This window comes from Piliocolobus tephrosceles, chromosome 10 (genome assembly GCF_002776525.5).
Source record: "Piliocolobus tephrosceles isolate RC106 chromosome 10, ASM277652v3, whole genome shotgun sequence".
Classification (NCBI taxonomy): Eukaryota; Metazoa; Chordata; class Mammalia; order Primates; family Cercopithecidae; genus Piliocolobus; species Piliocolobus tephrosceles.
In genome coordinates, this window is record NC_045443.1 from 83,496,785 (window position 1) to 83,520,981 (window position 24,197).

General features: G+C 35.3%; 1 protein-coding gene across 6 annotated transcripts in view; it reads right to left on the reverse strand.

The window, feature by feature from the left end:
* Nucleotides 1-24,197, reverse strand: part of MGAT4C (MGAT4 family member C) — an 836,191-nt gene that overhangs the window by 61,967 nt on the left and 750,027 nt on the right. For 5 of the 6 annotated variants that reach the window (XM_023204787.2, XM_026454597.1, XM_023204742.1 and 2 more), the window contains one exon: nt 21,117-21,166. Coding sequence is in view for 1 of the 6 variants with exons in the window: in XM_023204590.1 (XP_023060358.1) it covers nt 525-605 (81 nt within the window). In the remaining 5 variants the exon portion in view is untranslated. Of the gene's footprint in view, nt 1-524; nt 626-21,116; nt 21,167-24,197 lie in introns of all 6 variants that reach the window. The other variant, XM_023204590.1, reaches the window with a different exon arrangement.

The window sequence follows — 24,197 nt, forward strand, 5'->3', positions numbered from 1 at the left end:
ATATGTAACAAACCTGCACGTTATGCACATGTACCCTAGAACTTAAAGTATAATAAAAATAAAAATTAAAAAAATAAAAAAAGACACATTTTGGAGTTTATGTGAATACAGGTAATGCTGAAGTATGTTAAGCATAATTTAATATTTCACGGTTTATCAAATAGTTCAAAAGCTTTCAATGCCCCATGGCCCTCATTATAGCTTTTACTATAATTTTCCAGAGATCTGACTAATTTCTAAAGTTCACTTCACTTTGCTAAATTTATCGTTGAAATAACAGTGATGATCCATAATCATTTCACTTTTCCTAGAAAAAATATTTTATATATACAGTAATTATTTATCATCAGTAAAGATATTATAGATCATAATAGCTTATCATCAACATCATATTGTATTTTATACATTTTCCATTGACCTACGTTGTATACATTTCCCAGCCTTTGAAAATCAAGGGCATCAGTCAAAAAATTATCAAACACATGCTGTTAAATCTTCCATCAACTCCCTTTTCTAAATAATACCTTGCATCTTCTGGATCCCTTTGCCACACTTCTCTGCACAGTCTTTCTTAAAACAAATCTGACCATGTCCTTCCCAAGCATGAGACATTCCAAGATTCCATCTGCTGATGGCAAAAAGTGCAACATCTTTTTCATTGTTATTAAAAGCTCCTATTACCTTCTCTTGCCCTAGTAATTGGCAGCATTCCATTGCAACACCATGATCTTTGTCTGCTGACATACCCTGAACTCCTCATTGTGACAGGGCAAGTGATGCTCTCACTATGAAGTACTGCCGATTTCTCTCCTATAGGTAAGAAGTGATCAGTACTTCTTTGGGGTCTGGTATCTAACTTGCAGCTTGTTCATCACATCACCTTTAACACTTTCTTACCCTTATTTCTGTACACAACTTTTTATTCCCTGGTAAACTCTGGGCTCACTGAAAGCAAGAAATTAGGCCCAGGTATACCTCAGAAATGTTCCCTAACAGTTTTGATTAGAATTTTAATTGATAGATTTTACCATTTGAGAACACAGACCGAGCCATCTCTTTAATTAAAATTTGAGAAACCTTTAATAGAACGTCAAGGAAATTGTTTCTGTTAGTAAGACACTATGTTGCCATTCCGTCAGCTATGTTGTATGGAAAAATACAGGTTAGGTTTTGATCCTAGTTCCTAGAGATTATAAATATTGGGCATAGGATTACCTTATTAAAACAAAAGCACTGAGAAAGAAAATAAGTGGGGGAAATCCATATTATAACTAAGAAATGATATAAAATCTCACATTACATATTCCAATTATCTATATTTTCACTGTACATGTAATTATTATGCTTACTATTTTATTGTTTTATCATTCAAACTGGGGTAGTATGCACTGTCTTTTCTATTTTCTAATTATTGTTTGCAGTATTTATTATCGAGATGGTCTTATGGCTGACATTTATAAAAGACTGAAATGATTAAAGACAAAATATAGTAAATGCCTGATGCTATTTAACGGACAATAGTATAAGCAGTAAAGCCTGATGATCTCCAGTATTACATATATAACCAGCATATTTAACTTTCAGTATGTGTCAGGCTCTGTGTAAGATGTTTACATGCTTCTAATTTTCATTAAAAACTTGTTATATGTCAATATTGGATCAAAAAGGACAGAGTCGAAATCTAGAACGAGTCATGGGAAAGAAAGAAGTACTAAAGATCAGTGTGCAGCCAATTTGAGTGTAGGGCTGGATCTGCTCTCACTTATGAAAAAAACTATAACAGAAAGGTTGCTGATACCCTACTGACTTTAGTATGCTTTTTAAATAGTACATTTAAATACATATAAACTTATTTAAACTGGTTGGACAGAGATCTAACTTGCTGAAAACCAGCAGAGTAAAATCTTTCACCGTGTAAGAATGAGAATACAAACTTTCCTTTCAGCTTCTTTCCTTAATCACAATTTTCTGCCTTAAAGAAAATGTCAGGAGGCTGGATCTCCCCAAAAAAGTAGAGAGGAGAACCCGCTTAAATATTTCTTGACCATTATAAATTAATTTATTATTTTCTCTATTTTCATTTTCTTCAGCAAGGAGGGAGCCACTCTTCTAATTTAATACTGTTGCCCATGATGTGAGTGATGACACTTTATTTATACCTAATGAGGAACTTTACAGGATAGATGTATTGCAATTCGATCCTCTCAGGGTTTTCTTTTTATTCATTGATGAATGTGTGTAATTCAAGAACATTAAAAACAACTGTGAATGTATAATTATTACAGATGAGAAAGTGTCTGGGGATTAATTTTATTACATAAAACCATATTTGGAGAAACAGTATAGAAACATTTAATAATAAACATTAAGTTTCTTAACAAGAAGTAGCAATTGACTTGGACAAATGTTTGTTGTGCCTATCAAAAAGAGCACATTAAAAATCAGGTAAAAATTACATCAAGCACATTTTTTTCCCTGTATTGGAAATACCATATTTCATGACAAAGACTTACAAATGAAGGAAGAAAAGAGATGGCAGTAGGTGTGAGTTGTGCCATTTTACAAGAGAGACACAGGTGTCTCAGAGATTGAAATAATTTTCCAACGTAGATACATCTGTTAAGTCACAGAATAAAATTTGTACTTAGGTTTGTACATCTTGGAATCTCATGACAACTGGTTAAAAAAATTCATGTGAACAATTTGTATGATGTTTATGTGTATAGAATGACACTGGAGTTGAAATCAATATGATTGTGGAATTGAAAAGATGACAGTCTATGCCAGAATTCTTCACTTTATAGACTAAATATGAGATGACGTCTATACTATGACTTAATATTAATGAGTATGACTACATTTACAGACTGTTACATGAGATAAAACACATTAAATGAAAAGGTTCACTGGTACACTTGTACTAAAGACCAACAATAATAAACAGTGAAAAGGTTTACTGGTATCAAGCACTTGTTGAGAAATCTGTTAGTTGTAAAACATTGGATTGGGGCTTTTTAAAACAAGGTTAAAGAGGCAAGATTGAAATTTGATTAGATGTTATAAATATTTATGCATTGTTTCACAATGGAATATTACTTATATTCTAATCCAGAAGGAAATGTTTGTCATTTACTCAGTAGTTCAAAGCATATTTTATTAAATTATGAGAAATGGGCTAAAACTGATTATCACAGGATACTCAAGCCAGAAAAAAAGTAAAGATTATTAGTTCAATTACAACTTTATGCAGAAGAAAAGTTCAATGCCAAAATAATCCAAGTGACCAATTTAATTTGTTATTGATAGGACAAAAACTAGCCAGAGGTTTCTTGAAGTTTGATGTAGTATATTTGAAAGAATGCAACATTTTACTTAAGAGTCTACGGTAATAGTGTTTCTTGTAACCATTACATTTAGTCACCAACAAAAGCATAAAACATGTATAATCAAATATGGGAGTAATAGCATGTTGGTGCCACACTTAATATTGACATTCTTTCTCAAATTAAATCTATCATAGTCAGTGGTTCTCTTCACATTATGAATAATTGTGTTTTTTTCTAAAAAAGTCAACTCGGGTTGCAACATCATGTATGAAATATATGCATCTTAAGCACTAGAATCACAGTGTGTTAAGAGGTTAAGTAGGAACCAAAAATAACTGAGTGAATAGTAGATTCACATCCAACATTTAATTTTCAGGGTCACAGTGGGATAAACCAAGTGAAATGACGGACAAAATGGTGTGCATAGAAATTTATATAAAACATTATTTCTGTCTTTGCTGCATTTTTTTAATCTGGTTTTGCTGACCTTTTATAGTGGTATTTATTTCAGTTAAATTTGCTTACGTTGTTCTTACACTTTAATGCATGAAAGCAAAATATTACCTAAATATTTAAAGAGTCAGACTAGATTATGAATATGCATGAATATATTAACATCAATAACAAAGCAATATATCAGTTGGAAAAAGACCTGAAAAATAGGAATTTTATTGCAACACCTGCAATGCTCAATGATGTAAGGTTCATAAAAAATAGCAACCAGAAGGGAAATCAACATTCTAGCAGCATTAATATGCAAAAATGGAGCAATTTCAGATAAGTATCTGGATTTCTCTTGTGTTTTTACTTTATTCCATATTATTTATTTATATACTTACTTGTTAACTTTTATCTTAGGTTCAGGGGTGCATGTGCAAGTTTGTCTTATAGGTTAATTGTGTGTCACTGGAGTTTAGTGTAGAGATTATTTCATTACCCAGGTAATATGCATAGCACCTGATAGGTAGTTGTTTGATCCTCACCCTTCTCTTATCCTACACCTCAAGTGGGCCCTAGTTTCTGTTGTTCTCTTATCTGTGTCCATATGTGCTAAATGTTTAATTCCCACTTACAAGTGAGAGCAGGTGGTATTTGGTTTTCTGTTCTTGTGTTGGTTCACTTAGGATAATAGACTCCATCTCCATCTGTGTTGCTGCAAAGGACATAAACTCATTCTTTATGGCTGTGTAAGGTTCTTTATGTATTCTACCATTGATGGACATTTAGATTTATTCCATGTCTTTCCTTTTGAGAATAGTGCCGTATCTGTGTTTTTATGGTAGAATGATTTATTTTCCTTTGAGTATATACCAAATAATAGGATTGCTGGGTTGAACGGTAGAATTACCATTTTGAGATATTTGAGAAATCACCACACTGCTTTCCACAATGACTGAACTAATTTACATTTGCCAACAGTATACAAGCGTTACCTTTTCTCTGCAACCTTGCCAGCATCTGTCATTTTTTGACTTTTTAATAGTAGCCATTATGACTGGCGTGAGTTGGTATCTCATTGTGAGGTTGATTTGCATTTCTCTAATTATTAGTAATGTTGAGCAGTTTTTCATATGTCTGTTGGCCGTGTGTCTGTCTTCTTTTGAAAAGTGTCTGTGTCCTTTGCCCACTAAATAATGGAGTTGTTTGTTTTTGCTTATTAATTTGTTTAAGTTCCTTATAGATTCTGGATATTAGACTTTTGCTAGATGCATAGTATGCAAATATTTTCTACTATTTTTGGTTGTTTGTTTAACTTTGTTGATAGTTTCTTTCACTGTGCAGAAGCTTTTCAGTATAGTTAGGTCCAATTTGTCAGTTTTTGTTTTTGTTGCAATTGTTTTTAGCATCTTTGTCATGAAATCTTTGCCAGGTCCTATGTCCAGAATGGTATTTCCTAGGTTATCTTCTACAGTTATATCGTTTTTAAGTTTAACATTTAAGTCTTTAAATCATCTTGAGTTGATTTTTGCATATGGTGTCTATATTTAGTTTTTGGCATATGGCTAGCTAGCTATCCCAGAACCATTTGTTGAATAGGGAGTCCTTTCTCCATAGCTTGCTTTTGTAGACTTTGTTCAAGGTCAGATGGTTTTAGCTACACAGCATTATTTCTGGAATCTCTATTCTGTTCCTTGGTCTATGTGTCTGTTTTTGTACCAGAACCATGCTGTTCTGGTTGCTGTATCCCTGTAGTATAGTTTAAGTTGGGTAATGTGATGCCTCCACCTTTGTTCTTTTTGCTTAGGATTGCCTGGGCTATTCAGACTCTTTTTTTATTTCATATGGCTTTTCAAATAGTTTTTTTCCCCTAGTTTTGTAGAGAATGCCATTGGTAGTTAGACAGTTGAATCTTTAGATTACTTTGGGCAGTATGGCGATTTTAAAATATCAATTCTTTCTATTTATGAGCATGGAATGTTTTTCCATTTGTTTATATTGTCTTTGATTTCTTAGAGCAGTATTTTATCTATTGCTGTGAAAGTCACTTCCCTAGTTAGCTGTGTTTCTGGGTATTTTTTTTCTTTTTGTGGCTGTTGTAAATGGGATTGCATTCGTGATTTGGCTCTCAGCTTGGATGTTGTTGTTGTATAGAAATGCTACTGATTTTGCTACATTTGTTTCGTATCCTGAAACTTTGCTGAAGTTGTTTATCAGATCAAAGAGTTTTAGGGAAGAGGCTAAGGGGTTTTCTAGGTATAAAATCATATTCTCTGCAAAAAGCGATAGTTTGACTTCCTCTCTTTCAATTCTTATGCCTTTTATTTCTTTCTTTTGCCTGATTACTCTGGCTAATACTTGCAGTACCATGTTGAATAGGAGTGGTAAAAGAAGGTATCCTTTTCTTGTTCCAGTTCCCAAAAGCTTCCAACTCTTGCCCTTTCAGTATGATGTTGGCTGTGGGCTTTTATCATTATGATGTTGGCTGTGGGCTTTTATTTTAATTTTTGATGGCTCTTATTTTTTTAACATATTCCTTCAATATGTAATATTTTTAATATTAAGGGATACTGAATTTTGTTGAATTTTTTTTCTGTATCTGGTGAGATGATCATGTGTTTTTGTTTTTAGTTCTGTTTATATGACAAATCACATTTATTGATTTGCATATGTTGAACCAACCTTGCATCCCAGGGATGAATCCTGATTGATAATGGTGGATTAGCCTTAGACCTGCTGCTGGATTCAGTTTGCTAGTATTTTGATGTGGATTTTTGCATCTGTGTTTACCAAGGATATTGCCATGAAGTTTTCTGTTTTCGTTGCGTCTCTGCCAGGTTTCAATATCAGGACGATGCTAGCCTCCTAGAATGAGCTAGGAAGGAGTCCCTTCTCTTCAAATTTTTGGAACAGTTTCAGAAGGAATAATACCCACTCTTCTTTATACATTGGTAGAATTTGGCTGTGAATCCATCTAGTCATGGATTTTCTGATTTATAGACTTTTTATTACTTATCCCATATTGGAAGTCATTATTGGTCTCCAGGTATTCATTTTCTTTCTGGTTCAATTTGGGAGGTTATGTCTTTCAGAACTGATCTATTTTTTTTCCCCAGATTTTCTACCTTGTGTGCATAGAAATGTGCATAGTAGTCTTGAGGGGTTTTTGTTGTTGTTGTTTTAAATTTTTTTTTTAATTATACTTTAAGTTCTGGAGTACATGTGCAGAAAATGCAGGTCCATTACAGTGGTATACATATGCCATAGGGGTTTGCTACACCCATAAACCTGTCATCTACATTAGGTATTTCTCCTAATACTATCCCTACCCTAGCCCCTGACACCCCAACAGGCCCCAGTGTGTGATGCTTCCCATCCTGTGTCCATGTGTTCTCATTGTTCAACTCCCACTTTTGTGTGAGAACATATGGTGCATGGTTTTCTGTTCTTGCGTTAGTTTGCTGAGAATGATGTTTTCCAGCTTCATCCATGTACCTACAAAGAACCTGAACTCATCCTTTTTTATGACTCCATAGTATTCCATGGTGTATAGGTGACACATTTTCTTCATCTAGTCTATCATTGGTGGGCATTTGGGTTGGTTCCAAGTCCTTGCTATTGTGAACAATGCCACAGTAAACATACGAGTGCATGTGTCTTCATAGTACAATGATTTATAACCCTTTGGGTATATACCCAGTAATGGGATTGCTGGGTCATATGGTACATCTAGTTCTAGATCCTTGAGGAATCGTCATAATGTTTTCCATAATGGTTGAACTAGTTTACAATCCCACCAACAGTATTTCTAGTTCTAGAGCCTTCGGAAATTTCCACCGTCTCTTCCACAATAGTTGAACTAATTTACACTCCTACCAACAGTGTAGCAACATTTCTATTTCTCCACATCCTCTTCAGCATCTGTTGCTTCCTGACTTTTTAATGATCACCATTCTAACTAGCATGAAATGGCATCTTGGTATCTCATTGTGGTTTTGCTTTGCATTTCTCTAATGACCAGTGATGATGAGCATTTTTTCATGTGTCTGTTGGCTGCATAAATGTCTTCTTTTGAGAAGTATCTGTTCATATCCTTTGCCCACTTTTGATAGGGTTGTTTTCTTTCTTGTAAATTTGTTTGAGTTCTTTGTAAGTTCTGGATATTAGCCCTTTGTCAGATGAGTAGATTGCAAACATTTTCCCCCATTCTGTAGGCTGCCTGTTCACTCTGATGGTAGTTTCTTTTGCTGTGCAGAAGCTCTTTAGTTTAATTAGATCCCATCTGTCAATTTTGGCTTTTGTTGCCATTGCTTTTGGTGTTTTAGACATGAAGTCCTTGCCCATGCCTATGTCCTGAATGGTATTGCCTAGGTTTTCTTCTAGGGTTTTTATGGTTTTAGGTCTAACATTTAAGTCTCTAATCCATCTTGAATTAACTTTTGTATAAGGAGTAAGGAAAGGATCCAATTTTTGCTTTCCACTTATGACTAGCCAATTTTCCCAGCACCATTTATTAAATGAGGAATCCTTTCCCCATTTCTTGTTTTTGTCAAGTTTGTCAAAGATCGGATGGCTGTAGATGTGTGGTATTATTTCTGAGGGCTCTGTTCTGTTCCATTGGTCTATAGCTCTGTTTTGGTACCAGTACCATGCTATTTTGGTTACTGTAGCCTTGTAGTATAGTTTGAATCAGGTAGCATGATGTCTCCAGCTCTTTGGCTTAGGATTGTCTTGGCAATGTAGGCTCTTTTTCGGTTCCATATGAACTTTAAAGCAGTTTTTACAATTCTGTGAAGAAAGTCATTGGTAGCTTAATGGGGATGGCATTGAATGTATAAATTACCTTGGGCAGTGTGGCCATTTTCACAATATTGATTCTTCCTATCCATGAGCATGGTATGTTCTTCCATGTGTTTGTGTTCTCTTTTACTTCACTGAGCAGTGGTTTATAGTTCTTCTTGAAGAGATCCTTCACATCGCTTGTAAGTTGGATTCCCAGATATTTTATTCTCTTTGAAGCAATTATGAATGGGAGTTCATTCATGATTTGGCTCCACATCCCTTTTAAGTTGTGTTCCTAGGTATTTTATTCTCTTCACAGCAATTGTGAATGGGAGTTCACTCATGATTTTGCTCACTGTTTGTCTGTTATTGGTGTATAGGAATGCTAGTAATTTTTGCACATTGATTTTGTATCCTGAGACTTTGCTGAAGTTGCTTATCAGCTTAAGGAGATTTTGGGTTGAGACGGTGGGGTTTCTAAATATACAATCATGTCATCTGCAAACAGAGACAATTTGACCTCCTCTTTTCCTAATTGAATACCCTTTATTTCTTTCTCTTGCCTGATTGCCCTAGCCAGAACTTCCAATACTAGGTTGAATAGGGGTGGTGAGAGAGGGCGTCCGTGTCTTGTGCCGGTTTTCAAAGGGAATGCTTCCAGTTTTTGCCCATTCAGTATGATATTGGCTGCGGGTTTGTCACAAATAGCTCTTACTATTTTGAGATACATTCAATAAATACCTAGTTTATTGAGAGTTTTCAGCATGACTGTTGAGTTTGGACAAAGGCCTTTCCTCATCTATTGATATAATCTTGTGTTTTTTTGTCATTGATTCTGTTTATGTGATAGATTATGTTTATTGATTTGCATAAACATTTTGAAATAGCCTTGCATCTCCAGGATGAAACCAACTTGATTGTGGTGGATAAGTTTTTTGATGTGCTGCTGGATTTGGTTTCCAGTATTTTATTGATTTTTGCATCAATGTTCATCAGTGATACTGGCCTGAAATTTTCTTTATTTGTTTTGTCTCTGCCAGGTTTTGGTATTAGGATGACCCTGGCCTCATAAAATGAGTTAGGGAGGAGTCCCTCTTTTTCTGTTGTTTGGAATAGTTTCAGAAGGAATGGTACAGGCTTCTCTTTGTGACTCTCGTAGAATTTGGCTGTGAATCTATCTAGTCCTGGACATTTTTTGGTTGGTAGGCTATTAATTACTGCCTCAATTTCAGAACTTGTTATTGGTCTATTCATTCAACTTCTTCCCGGTTTAGTATTGGGAGGGTATATGTGTCCAGGAATTTATCCATTTATTCTGGTTTTCTGGTTTATTTGTCTATAGGTGTTTATAGTATTTTCTAATGGTAGTTTGTATTTCTGTGAGATCAGTGGTGATATTCTCTTGATCATTTTTTATTGCATCTATTTGATTCTTGTCTCTTTTCTTCTATATTAGTCTGGCTAGCAGTCTATCTATTTTGCTGATCTTTTAAAAAATCAAGCTCCTGGATTCATTGATTTTTTTCGAAGAGTTTTCTGTGTTTCTATCTCCTTCAGTTCTGCTCTGATCTTAGTTATTTTTTTGCCTTATGCTATCTTTTGAATTTGTTTTCTCCTGCTCCTCTAGTTCTTTTAAAGGTAATGTTAGGGTGTCAATTTTAGATCTTTCTTGCTTTCTCTGTTTGGCATCTACTGCTATAAATTTCCCTCTATACACTGCTTTAAATGTGTCCCAGGGATTCTAGTGTGTTCTGTCTTTGTTCTCATTGGTTTCAAAGAACACCTTTATTTCTACCTTCATTTCATTATTTACCCAGTAGTCATTCGAGAGCATGTTGTTCAGTTTCCATGCAGTTGTGCGGTTTTGAGTGAGTTTCTTAATACTGAGTTATAATTTGATTGCACTGTGGTCTGAGAGAGTGCTTGTTATTATTTCCCTTCTTTTGTATTTGCTTAGGAGTGTTTTACTTCCAATTATTTGGTCAATTTTAGAATATGTGGGATGTGGTGCTGAGAAGAATGTATATTCCGTTGATTTGGGGTGGAGAGTTCTGTAGATGTATATTAGATCTGCTTGGTCCAGAGAAGATTTCAAGTCCTGGATATCCTTGTTAATTTTCTGTTTTGTTGATCTGTCTAATATTAACAGGGGGGTATTAAAGTCTTCCACTATTATTATGTGGGAGTCTAAGTGTTGGGGTGATCAGACCCGACACCAGGTCGTGGGGGTGACAAAGTCTGGTGGAGTCAAAGGAATTTGAAATGACAGTTTGAGAGAGAAAGTGGGTCCAGGGGGCCAATGTAAGTATGCAGGCTGTGAAGGCCCTGAGTTATGGAAGTCCACACTTTTTATTGGTGATCAAACAAAGAAATAGGTAGTGAGAATGTGGGGGTCAAAAGGGCAAGCATATGATCTACAGCTGTGATGGTTTAGCATTTCCTTTGAAGCATATGGAACATATTCTGCTACTTGAGATAATGGGGAGCATGTTCTTCTAGTTTAAGCTAGAAGCAAGGAGTCAGCAAGTCTAGACTCATTCCAGAGGTCACAAGGGGTTTTATGTCCTGAGCCCTGGACATTATGTCAGACATGCAAGCCCTGCCTCAGCCTTTTCCCCAAAACTATATCTCTTTGTAGGTCTCTAAAAACTTGTTTTATGAATCTCTGTGCTCCTGTGTTGGGTGCATATATATTTAGGATACTTAGCTCTTCTTGTTGCATCAATTCCCTTTACCATTATGTAATGCCCTTCTTTGCCTCTTTTGATCTCTGTTGGCTTAAAGTCTGTTTTATCGAGACTATGATTTCAACTCTTTTTTTTTTCTTTCCATTTGCTTGGTAAATATTCCTCCATCCCTTTATTTTGAGCCTATGTGTGTCTTTGCATGTGAGATGGTCTCCTGAGTACAGCACACCAATGGGTCTTGACTTTATCCAATTTGCAAGTCTTTGTCTTTTAATTGTGGCATTTAGCCCATTTACATTAAAGGTTAATATTGTTATGTGAGTTTGTTCATGCCATTATAATGCTAGCTGGTTATTTTGCCCATTAGTTGATGCATTTTCTTCATAATGTTGATGGTCTTTACAGTTTGGTATGGTTTTGCAGTAGCTGGTATCAGTTGATCCTTTCCATATTTAATGCTTCCTTCAGGAGCTCTTGTAAGGCAGGCCTGGTGGTGAGAAAATCTCTCAGCATTTGCTTGTCTGTAAAAGATTTTCTTTTCTCCTTCGCTTAGTTTGGGTGGATATAAAATTCTGGATTGAAAATTCTTTTCTTTAAGCATATTGAATATTGGTCCCACTTTCTTCTACGTTGTAGGATTTCTGCAGAGAGATCCACTGTTAGTCTGATGGGCTTCCCTTTGTGGGTAACCCAACCTTTCTCTCTGGCTTCCTTAACATTTTTTCCTTCATTTCAACCTTGGTGAATTTGATGATTATGTGTCTTGGAGTTGCTCTTCTCGAGGAATATCTTTATGACGTTCTCTGTATTTCCCAAATTGGAATTTTGGGCTGCCTTGCTAAGTTGGAGAAGTTCTGGATAATATCCTGAAGAGTGTTTTCCAACTTTGTTCCATTCTCCCTGTCACTTTCAGGTACACCAATCAAATGTAGATTTGGTATTTTCACATAGTCCCACATTTCTCAGAGGTTTTGTTTGTTTCTTTTCACTCTTTTTTCTCTGATCTTGTCTTCTCACTTTATTTTATTGAGTTGATCTTTAATCTCTGATATCCTTTCTTCCACTTGATCTGTTCAGCTACTGATAACTTTGTATGCTTCACAAAGTTCTCGTGCTGTGTTTTTCAGCTCCATTAAGTCTTTTATGTTCTTCTCTAAACTGGTTAGTCTAGTTAACAATTCATCTAACCTTTTTTCAAGGCACTTAGCTTTCTTGCAGTTGATTAGAACATGCTCCTTTAGCTCAGAGGAGTTTGTTATTACTCACCTTCTGAAGTCTACTTCTGTTAATTCATCAAACTCATTCTCCATCCAATTTTGTTCCCTTGCTAGCAAGGAGTTGTGATCCTTTGAAATAAAAGAGGAGTCCTGGTTTTTGGAATTTTCAACCTTTTTGCACTGGTTTTTCCCCTTCTTTGTGGATTTATCTACCTTTGGTCTTTGAGATCGGTGACATTCAGTTTTTTTTTTTTTTTTTTAAAGGTTTGTGTGTCCCCATTTCTTTCAGTTCTGATTTTGGTTATTTTTTGTCTTCTCCTAGCTTTGTAGTTGAGATACTTTGCTGTTGTTTCTGCAGTCCCACTAGGTCTGATGTTATGTTATTAATTTTAAATCTTTGTAATTTTTGATGTGGGTGTTTAGCATCATAAGTTTCCCTCTTAACATTATTTCTGCTTTGTCCCAGAGATTCTGGTATGTTGTATCTTTGTTCTCATAAGTTTCAAAGAATTTATTGATTTCTGCCTTAATCTCACTGTTTACCCACAAGTCATTCAGGAGTAGGTTGTTTAATTGCCATGTAATTATATAGTTTTGAGTGATTTTCTTAGTATTGACTTAAATTCTTATAGTGCTGTGGTCTGATTCTGTGGTTAGCATGATTTTACTTTTTAGACTTTCCTGAGGATTGCTTTATGGCCAATTGTGCAGTCAATTTCAGAGTATATGCCAGTGCACATGAAAAGAATGTATATTCTGTTGTTTTTGGGTGGAGATTTCTGTAGGTGTCTATTAGGTCCATTTGGTTGAGCTCAGGTCCTGAATGTCTTCGTTAGTTTTCTGCTCCGATGATCTCTCTAATGTGCTCAATGGGGTGTTGAAACCTCCCACTGTTATTGTGTGGCTATATTACTCTCTTCATAGGTCTCTAAGCACTTGCTTTATGAATCTGAGTGCTCCTGTGTTGGGTGTATATATTTTCAGGATAATTAGGTTTTCTTGTTGAATTAATTCCTCTACCATTATGTAATATACTTCTTTGCCTTTTTGAACTTTTTTGGTTTAAGGCCTGTTTTGTCTGGAATTAGAATAGCAACGTCTGCTTTTTTGTTTTCATTTCCTTGGCAGATTTTTCTCCATCCATTAACTTTAAGCCTAGGGATGACATTGTATGTGAGACAGGTTTCTTGAAGACAGCATATCATTGGGTCTCGCTTCTTTATCCAACTTGCCACTTTGTGCCTTTTAATTCAGGCCTTTAGCCTGGTTACATTCAAGGTTAATACTGATATGTGCAGATTTGATCCTGTCATTGTGTTGTTAGCTTGCTTTTATGCAAACTTGTTTGTGTAGTTGCTTTATAGTGTCAATGGTTTCTGTAGTTAAATATGTTTTTGTTGTATCTGGTTGCAGTCTTTCTTATCCATATTTGGCACTACCTTCAGGACCTCTTGTAAGACAGGTCCAATGCAAGGAATTCCCAAAGCATTTGCTTGTCTGGAAAGAATCTTACATGTCCTTTGCTTATGAAGCTAAGTTTAGCTAGATACAAAATTCTTTTTTGGAATTTCATTAAGCATGCTGAATGGGAGGCTGAGGTGGGCAGATCACAGGGTTAGGAGATCGAAACCATCCTGGCTAACATGGTGAAACCCCATCTCTACTAAAAAACTACAAAGAATTAGCCAGGCATGGTGGCAGGTGTCTGTAGTCACAGCTACTTGGGAGGCTGAGGCAGGAGAATTGTGTGAACCCAGAAGGCAGAGCTTGCAGTGAGCCGAGATCATGCCACTGCACTCCAGCCTGGGATACAGAGAGAGACTCCATCTTAAATATATATATAAAATAATGCTGAATATAGGCCCCTGACATTTTCTGGCTTATAGGGTTTCTGTCAAAAAGTGTGCTGTTAGCCTTATGGTGTTCCCATTGCAAGTGACCTTCTCTTTAGGTTCATTTAACCTTTTTTTCTTTCATTTCAATCTTAGAGAATCTAATGACTATGAGTCTTGGGGATGGTCATCTTATGTAGTATCTCACAAGGGTTCTCTGCATTTTCTGAATTTGAATAGTGTGTCCTCTCTAGTGAAGTTGGGGAAATTTTCATGGGTGATATAATCTGTATTAGTCATGGTTCCCTAGAGAGAAAGTACTAATATGATTAATGTATATATAAAAGGGAATTTATTAAGGAATTTTGACTTACACAATCACAAGGCGAAGTCTCACAATAAGTCATCTGCAAGCTGAGGAGCAAGTCAGTCCAATTTCAAAACCTCAAAAATAGGAAAACAGTGTAGCCTTCAGTCTGTGGTAGAAGGCCTGAGAGCCCCTGGCAAACCATTGGTGTAGGCCCAAGAGTGTAAAAGCTGAAGAACTTGGAGTCCAATGTTCAAGGGCAGGAAGCATCCAGCAGAGGTAAAAGAAGGATGTCAGAAGACTCAGCCAGTCTAGTCCTTCCACATTCTTCTACCTGCTTTTATTCTAGCCACATTGGCAACTGATTAGATTGTGCCCACCCAGATTGAGAATGGGTCTGCCTTTCTCGGTCCACTGACTCAAATATTAATCTCATTTGGCATCACCCTCACAGACACACACAGGAACAATACTTTATATCCTTCAATCAAATCTAGTAGACACTCGATATTAACCATCACATCCTCCAATATGGTTTTCAAGTTGTTTGCTTTCTCTCCCTCTCTTTCAGGGATGTCAATGAGTCAATAAATTTGGTCTCTTTACATTTTTGCATCTCTTAGAATACTTGAATTGGGTTTTGACTTTCTCCTGAAACTTCTTTCCTGTTCATGATCTGAATTCTATTTTTATCATTTCAGCCATTTCAGCCTTGTTAAGAATCATTGCTGGGGAACCAGTGTGGGTCATTTTGAGGTGAGAGGACACTTTAGTTTTTTGAGTTGCTAGAGTTCTTTCTCTGTTTTTTTCTCATCTGTGTGGGCTGATATTCCTCCAATCTTAGGAGTTGCTATCCTTTGAAAGGGTTTTGTTTTTATCTTGTTTGATGCCCTTGAGGGTTTGATTGTGGTCTAAGGTGGTTTCAGTTGACTGGATTTCTTTCTGGAAGATTTTAGGGGTCTAAGGTTTAGTTCAGCACTCTTGAGCTGTGTGTTCTAACTTTGAGGGAATGATACCAGGCTCCCAGCTTTGTTCTCTGGCCCCTCAAGGTTAGGGATCTGTGGTGCTGGAGAGACTGAGCTGTTTCCAGACAGCAGTCCGTAACCATCCAATGGATGGTGCCAGCGAAAGTGCTTTGTCTGAGTGGTGATAGAAGAATTCATGTTTGTTTGCACATGCCAGCAGCAGTGGCAGCATGGTGGGTTACATGTTCATTGGTCGGGCTGGGATGCTGGTGGGTTTGTGGCTGCCAGCCTGTGTGTGCATGTTTGGTCTGCAGGCAGTAGTGTGAGGGGATGCATGCATACACATATTCTGGCAGAGGAGGGGAGACAAGTTCCACTCGCATGCATGCACACTGGAAGGAGAGTGGGGTGAGTGACAGTGGGCAAGTGAGTGCTGGCAAAGCAGCATGGGGGAGGCTGTGGTTGGGGTAAGGGGAAGGTGAGCTGGTGTGTGTTACCAGGGGCTGCTCTGCCAGAGCTCTCTGATGGTCAGGCACAGTCAGCTGATGAAGGAGCTATGATGTGGGCCCCTGGGAAGCACCTTGGTTGACTCTCCATCATTGCACTACAAGTGAGCTCTGCCAGGCTGGGGCCCTGGAACAGAACTAGCTGTGTTTTACTGCAGATGTTCCCACACCATACCCCCTGAGTTCAGCACCGGATAGAGTCCTGCTCCTATCAACTCTCTACACAGCTTTCCCTGTCAGCTCAAGTGTCCATGGGTGTTGTGGTATCTCTGGTTGCCAGGATTCCAGAGGTTCATGGTGAGGGCAGGTTGGTCCTCACCTGTTCAATTCACTCCTTCCCCAAGAGTTGTTAGGGGTCAGGAATAAGTTATGGTGCAAGGTAGCCCTGTTCAGGGTTCCCAGCCTCTTCCTCCTTCAGCCCAGGGTCTGTGTTCTCCCTCTGTCCACCCTCAATGCCTTCCCTCTGAAGATCTGCTCATAGTGCACCAGTTTTCCCTATGTCCCAGTCACTTGGTGGCAGATGTTCCTCCTGGGTGTGTCTAGTCAGGCATCTTTCTGAGACAACCTTCTTTTGTTTTTAAAATCAAAATATGTAGTAATAATGGATTTTCATTCCTACATTACAGCGACTGACAGGACCTAAGTAAAAGCTAATATTATTTATATCAGGAAGGCTTATCCTAGTTGCCTACATTCCTCTCTCTCCACAAGTACTGGACATTTTACTGCTGAACTATGTCACTGATTTACATTACTTGTATGACCCTAGACATTTGAGGAACATGTAACATCTGATCCAGAGGAAAGGGAGCCAAGCTATAAAATTTTGGTATTTCTCCTCTTAATGGTGTGATTATCTTTGAGGTGGAGAGAAATGTAGTATGCATGCTTTAAGCATTTTCCATTCTGTTAGAAAGAGAAGACACAAAACCAAAACCCCCAGATTGTTATCATTAAATATAGCTTTCTTAGCTTGATGTTATTAAATTTTTACTTATCTGATTTTCTATTGTCTATTTTGATAATCAGAGAACAACAGTCTGATTTCTATATTTTTCTATGTGTAAGGAGGAAATATCCTCAAATATGTATTTTGTTTATTTATTGTCTCTGTAAAAGTGAAATAATGACAGCATACTCATAACATTCTTGGTGTTACTTGACTATAGTGAGAGATTTTGCTGATTATTTCCACACAAAATTCCATCTCAAGTAATATCTATAGTTTTTATTGTGAGTTAAAAAATTAGTAATGTTGATATTGTCATCAGTATCAAATTATCATGTATTTTATTAGTGTGATCCTGTCTCTCAGGGCCCGGTTATATCCAGGGTTATGGTTTTACCTGAGCACTTGCAGTGTAGAGCCCAAACTAATGAATTTTAGGTGACAGCAGTATTATTTCTTAACATGTCCCTACAGATTTCTATAGTATCCACGGTGGAGTTAAATCATTTGAAGATGAGGAAAGAAAACTGTTTACCTTGTTTCTGTGTTGAGAATATAAGATGCTGTGGAAGACTGATTGACAAAATGTATTGTATTGTTCATGCTCGGTATGTACCCCATTTCTGGTATGACTTTGTAACTTCTCCCATCAAGAAGTGAAATCTGTTCCCCAGACATGAGTTCAAGCTGACTTTTTAGTACGTTTGCACCAAAAGAATGCGTTAGAACTGACAGCCTACAATTTTAAGCCTAGGACTGAAGAGTGATTTTATACTTCAACTCTCCCTTGTGAAACCCTTCCCCGACTGCCACAGAAACAGAGCAAGGCACGTTTGGTAGAAGTACAGAGTTCATATGGAGTGAGGTGCTAATCATCTTAGCCAAGATCATTCTAGAGCAGCCAGCTTTAGGCAACCCAATAGCTGACTAGAAACATATTAGTAAGCTGTGTGAGATGAGTCAAGTCCAGCCCAGATTGAATTACCAGGTTCAGTAGAATTACCCATGCAACCTATAGACTCATGGGGCAAACTGTTGTAAGCTATTAAGTCAGTAGTTTTCAAAGTGTGATTTAGGGTCTCCTGTGGATCCCCAGCAACTTTTGAAAACAACTGCAATATCAAACCTATTTCCACAATGATACTAAGATATTATTTGTCTTAATTCTCATTCTATCACAATACACAGGGAAGTTTTTCAAAGGCTACATGATGTTTGGTATCAAAACAGAGTGGATACAGAAGCAGGTACAACACTGCAGCAGTCTTCAATTGAGTTTTCTATTGAATCATACATCAAAGAGATTAGCAAAAATACAAAGCAGTGCTAAACTTCTCATTAATTTTTGTTTTGTTTAAAAAATGCAGTTATTTTTCATAAAAAATATACTATTTCTGTTACAGATAATGGGTTTATTCTTAGTGGTAGAGGAAATAAATATTTTAAAATTTCTATTTTAGTTTACAATACAGCAAATATTAATGGATGAAAATCTTCAAAACAAAGCCGTTTAGAGTCCTTAATAATTCTCAAGAAACTGATATTCTGAAAGCAAAATGTTTAAGAACTGATGAACTTTTTTTCTGCAACATTTCTTTATTCTGAGTATAGCAGTTGTTTATAGAGAAATCACTATAAGTTTTTCTTCATGACTCTCTCCAAAATGTAAAGAATCAAATATTAGCACCTTTAGAAATCAAAAACATTTACTTTTCTGCTTCAAACCTGCATATTGGATCTATCTAACCAGAGTAAAGTTACTGATGAAAAAACAATTAAAATAAAATTACATACACACACGTGTATGTACATTATAAGAATCTTTGATTTTGCATGAAGGAAAAAAATCTACAAATACTAAGATAACAATAAAAGCAGAAACCCTGAGAGGTGACGTAATCACCAAAGCTAGCTTCCTGTGTGAAAAATCCTACCAAACTTTAGAATGTTTGAGATTACATTTTGACTGCTTCATGATGAACGGAATGCAGGAGATAAACCTTGTGGCCCATCCAAAGTGGAAAGTATAATAGAAAATGCTATCCCTCATAAAATGAGAAACAAATGTCATGGAGAAAAAGGGTCTGAAAAGAAATATTCATTCCTGAGTGCTGCCTGGAGAAAATAAAACCAAAACGAAGAACTTACAAAAACACATTAATCCTCATTAAAGATCTGAGATCTGAATGAATTCATGCTATTTGTTTGCTCAAAAATCGAAATCAAAGAAGTTAGTATAAAATTGGTCTTGGGTTGATACTGCTCCGTAGTGACTGGCAGAAGCAAAAAAATTTGAGAGTAGAACTTCAAGTCTCGCCTCAAAGAATTTTCATAAGTAACATTTTATGTGTGTGCAATCATAGTTAAAACAACAGTGAAAACACACACACGTGGAAAATAATATTCCATGAGTGTAATTGATCATGAACAACAGAGTGTAAATAGAATCGCAAATAAAATAGAAACTTGGATTGAACATAAGAACAAGAAAAAACAGATGACTGAATTTTTAAAAGACTCAAACAGAATTTCTTAACACAAATGGAATACTCTGTCACCATGAAAAACAAAAGCACATCCGTTGCAGCAACATGGATGCTGCTGGAGGCCATTATCCTAAGTGAATTAACAAAGGAACAGAAAACAAAATACTCCATGTTTTCAGTTATAAGTGGGGACTAAACATTGAGTACACATGGACATAAAGATATCAGCAACAGACACCAGAGACTACTAGAGCAGAGAGTGTGGGAGGGAGGCAGGGAGGGTTAAAAAACTACTGCATCAGGTACTATGCTTATTACCTGAGTGAATGTGGTCATTCCTATACCAGACCACAGTGACACACAGTTCACCCATGTAACAGACCTGCACATGTACCTCATGAACCTCAAGTAATATTTCAAAATATACTAATATAAATTAGAATATTAAAAAGGATTAAATGAAAATATATCACCAACGCAGATAAGATCAGCGAACTGGATATAGATTCAAAGTAATAAATAATGAAATGATGTGAAAAAAGGAAGAGGTATGGAAAATAAAGAAATGGAAGAGGTTACATTAAGGGACATGCTAACAGAGGAGTTCCAGAATTGCTGGAAACATCTACTGACAGTTTCAAGAAGGCTAACACATCTAAAGTGGGATGCATAACATATCCAGTCATATCACAACCAGTTTCAGATCACTAAAGATTAAGAGAAGACTTTAAAAGCAACAAGAAGAAATGCAAATTACTCAGACAGGTGTAACAACTGTCTGAGTTGTTACAATGAAAAAAATTGAGTTTTCATTAATAAATGGAATCCAGGAAGCAATATAATAAACTATTCAGTGGTGCAAGCAAAATTACTGACAATCTAGATTCACAATGGGGGAAATTATTTTTCAAGAGTAAGAGTAAAATAAAAATACCTTCAGATAAAGAAAACTTGACAATTCTTTAGTAAAGGAAATGATAAAGTATATACTTTTAGCAGAGAGATAAAGTGTAAAGCCCAATAAGAAATGGTAAAAACAGGAGTAAATGTGTGAGTAAATCTCATATGACTATCTTATAATACAACAATAAAAATTGGTAATTCTTGGAATAATAAAGAAGATAGAGCAAAACTACTCGTTAACACAACAATCTGGAGGGCTTATGAGAACTGTAAGATTCTAATGGACTTGTATTTTAGGAGAAAGTTACAAATATTAATTACCATCCTCTGTGTGTGTGTCTGTGTGTCTGTGTTTGTGTGTACCTACACAAGTGTGTGCACTCTCTGAGAGATGCCTTAATTGTGTTAGTTGTATTAGAATGTTTTGCTGTTGTTCTCTAACTTGATTTTCTTATATGGTTAACACATTTCCAAGTTTTAATCAAAGTATCAAGTTACATGGCTTGTACTCAGAAATGTCCAAGAAATGTTTAGAGTTTGTCATGAAAACAGTACTATTAAGAAATAGAATTATGTACATAAAATTGATGAGAAAATATTTTCCATTTAGGAATGTGTAGCTACTCCAGGACAATTTTACTTATGAAATATTTTTGATAATACATTAAAAAAATGTGTAGTCCCTTAGAAAACTACCATGAATGACATCCAATCTCACCTTAAGGAAGAAGCTGTCATAATCTGTGCTGTACAGAAACTGTTGATACCCTGGAAAAAAGAAAGTCTAATATTACTAACACAACCCACTAGTTTCTTGCTGATAAAAGTAAAATAAAAAGTATTCTCTGTAATAATTTGCTGTTTTCCATCTAACTGCCTTATGATCGTACTTATAAAATCTTTCTAACTTGACAGAAAAATGTAGACCAAACATTTTAAAGTAATTTATCCATGTATGCATATCACAAAATAGACATACCTTTGTATTACGTTAAATTTTTCATTAAAAGTATCAAATTAATTATTTGAATTATATATAGCTTAATATAAAGATACATACATGTAAGTCTCTTTTAATATCACCATTGATGTCTGTGTTAGTAAATAAATATATTTTATAATATTCCACTTAAGCATAAAGTTATTTTACTTAAGAATGTATTTCAGTCCATATCACTGAGCTTCACTTCACCAAAAAGGTGCACAGGCTAGTTTGTTACACATTTATCCATGTTATTGATTTTTCTATCATATATAAAGGGTTACAACATTCAAGAGATTGTTCCTGTTACAACAGTATAAATTCATTGCCTGGAACACAGTTTGCTATTGAATGTCTGCCAGACTGTGTTAACAAGGGTATTCAGAAGAAAACTGTGCAAGTATGAGACAATAAGTAAGTGAATAAAATTCTCTAAAGATAACATGCCTCTAAAATTATGTGCATTTTCTTTAAGCAAATGTAGTTTGAGAAAATAAATATATTCTTATTTTGCATTGCCTTTTTGCACTATACATAAACATATATTTATATTTTTAAAAATTCAGTGCTACTCTGAGGCTATTTAAGTACCTCTGAGTAGAACCAATTATGCTGTTTTTCAAAGTTTGGTGTTATGCAGACATTACTCTTTCAGACAAGAGTCAATTGTGAACATTTATATGCTCTTGAGGCACAGATTCCTCCGGCTCTCCTGATATCTCGCCATCAGCATTCCTCTCTCTACTTAAATGTGATGTGGTCAGTTTCTGTGGTCAACAACACCTTCACTGGAATTTCCACATTTTGTCTTTTTCCGTAGCTTCCACAGACACCAAGAATAGTTACAATTGGAGACTAACATTTTGAAACAGTAGTAGGTATTTTGGGATTCTCACGTCACATAAACTAATTTTGTAACATGAAGTTATCTTCACAGCCAATTAGTTATATCACAGAACACAGAGGTTAGGACCTAAAATCAGATCTCAGTCATTGGCATGGAGCAGAAAGAAAGCAGGACTTAAGGAGACTCAACAATAGATCCCAAGAAATTTGCTATTCAGAAGGCTATAGCAACAATTGGTTGAATCCCATGCAAGCATTGGGTATTTGGTCACAGCAAGGTGTTTGGTTTATGGAGTTTATGTTTTCAATATTATACATTTGGCACATCGATGAAGAGAATCTAAACATTAGAGATGATCATCAAATGATCAGGCAATCAGGAAAAACAGCATTGATTTTGAAAATATTATAACAATGTTCATGACCAGAAGTGTTGTAATGGGTCTTTTGACTCTATTTACTAGTGATGAGACTTTAAATATAATTCAGAATACATTTTAACAGCGTCTAATTTTTTACAAAGATTTCACGAATTTTGTGAAAGACTGATGAACAAAATGGAATTGCTGATTTATCTTTGTATGGCTATCATCAATTAGAAACTTTAACACACTGTAGGCACAGGACCTTAGAATTCCGTTAGTGGTTTATGAAGTTTATATTTGGCTGATAATTTCTCATAGACACTGATGAAAAATATCATGTACCTGAGAAGAGATAATTAGTAAGCCAGATATTCAGTTAAATAAAAAGCAATTCAATTAAATAAAAATTAATTAAGGAAAGATAAATTCATCTGGTTAAATTATATATTATTTTTTATAAATATTTTGTTATCAAATCAAAATAATTATAAGAATGTGTTCTATTTAGGTAGAAAAAGAGTATGAATGAAAAATAATATTTTATTTTTCTAATTATTAATATTTAACAAATTAGGTAGTATCTTCAATGTGAATTAGTTGATTTTGGATCCATTTTTGTGTGACTGTCTCCTTTCTGAAGCATTATTGTAAAAATGGTAAGTTTTTTGTACTATCACTCTATAGCATGATGAAAAATATTTTGAGTCATGTTGCAAATAATTGTGCTAGCATAAAATATTTCAAAGAGTTTTTAAAACAATTGGAGATATATTTCATTTAGAATTTTCTATAAATTGGCTAATGGAAGTATTTTATTATTTTCAAGAAATTTCTAATATTCAAATATCTCATAAATACCTACATATGTGTTCCTAAATATATGTAATATAATACAATGAATCTGGTTGCCATAATAAGATAATTATACATTTCTATCATTTTTAGATTTTATAAATGTAAACTTTGTTTCTGTGTAAAAGGAAAATACATGTTTAAAAAATTTCAGATTAATGGTAATTGATTTGCTGCCTTGAAAAGAGGGCCCAGAATTTTTTCTTTAATAAAAAATGGTGAGTGACCAAGCCTTCTACAGAGAGAGTAACATAAAAATTATTGTTGATTTGTAATGGTTATAAAAAAGTTTTCAAGATAATAAAACCTGACAAGTGAAAGTGAAATTCTTCATTAATATATATTTTTGAATACACATTCAATAAATTTCTAATTTTGAGATAAACAAATTGTTTCAATCATATAAATAAATGTCAGGTATTGCTAAATTGTATGTTCAATTAAATAATAAGAAATGCATACTTCCTGTATTATTCTCATAAAAGCAATTTCCTACATGAGCACATGAACAGCTTCAAGAATCAAATCGACCACACCACATCACTCAGCAAAATGTATTGCAGATTGGGAACACAAAACATGAAAGAAAATGAAAGACAGAAAGATAACCTTTCCCTTAAATCTATGCTCATCTGAATTTTAAATCATGTATTATTTTCCCTTTATATAATTCTTGATGGGAATCTTACAGAAAAAAAAAATGAGTTAAACTGACAGTTCTTCACTGTCAAGAGAAACCTATGGTCAGGGATAT